Raw genomic sequence first — 330 nt, 5'->3', positions numbered from 1 at the left:
ATGAGTGCCTTGACCAGCAGAGGGGCCAGCAGCCGATGTGGTGATGGAGGCGCAGGTGCCCCTGCTCAGCCAGGAGACATGCCGGGGTGCCCTGGGCAGGGACCTGCTCACCAGCACCATGCACCATGTTCTGTGCTGGGTACTTGTCTGGGGGCATCGACTCCTGCCAGGTAATGCCCAGGGCAACCCCTCCATCTCAAAAATCTCTCGTGGCACACAGCGCTGGCCATGCGCTGCAGCCCAGCAGTGCGTTTGGGGTCCCAGCCTAGACTGATGCAAGGACATTCATCCCCCAGGGTGACTCGGGGGGCCCGCTGGCCTGCCAGGACC

General features: G+C 64.2%; 1 protein-coding gene across 1 annotated transcript in view; it reads left to right on the top strand.

The window, feature by feature from the left end:
* The window catches only part of PRSS56 (protease, serine, 56), a 4816-nt gene that overhangs the window by 1875 nt on the left and 2611 nt on the right, over nt 1-330 (top strand). Inside the window, 3 exon segments of the mRNA XM_010179651.1 lie at nt 21-121; nt 123-170; nt 297-329. Of these exon segments, the coding sequence (XP_010177953.1) occupies nt 21-121; nt 123-170; nt 297-329 (182 nt within the window).

This window comes from Mesitornis unicolor, unplaced genomic scaffold (assembly GCF_000695765.1).
Source record: "Mesitornis unicolor isolate BGI_N332 unplaced genomic scaffold, ASM69576v1 scaffold30312, whole genome shotgun sequence".
Classification (NCBI taxonomy): domain Eukaryota; kingdom Metazoa; phylum Chordata; class Aves; order Mesitornithiformes; family Mesitornithidae; genus Mesitornis; species Mesitornis unicolor.
Note: the sequence above shows the minus strand (reverse complement) of the source record. Positions and strands in the feature narration are given on the sequence as shown.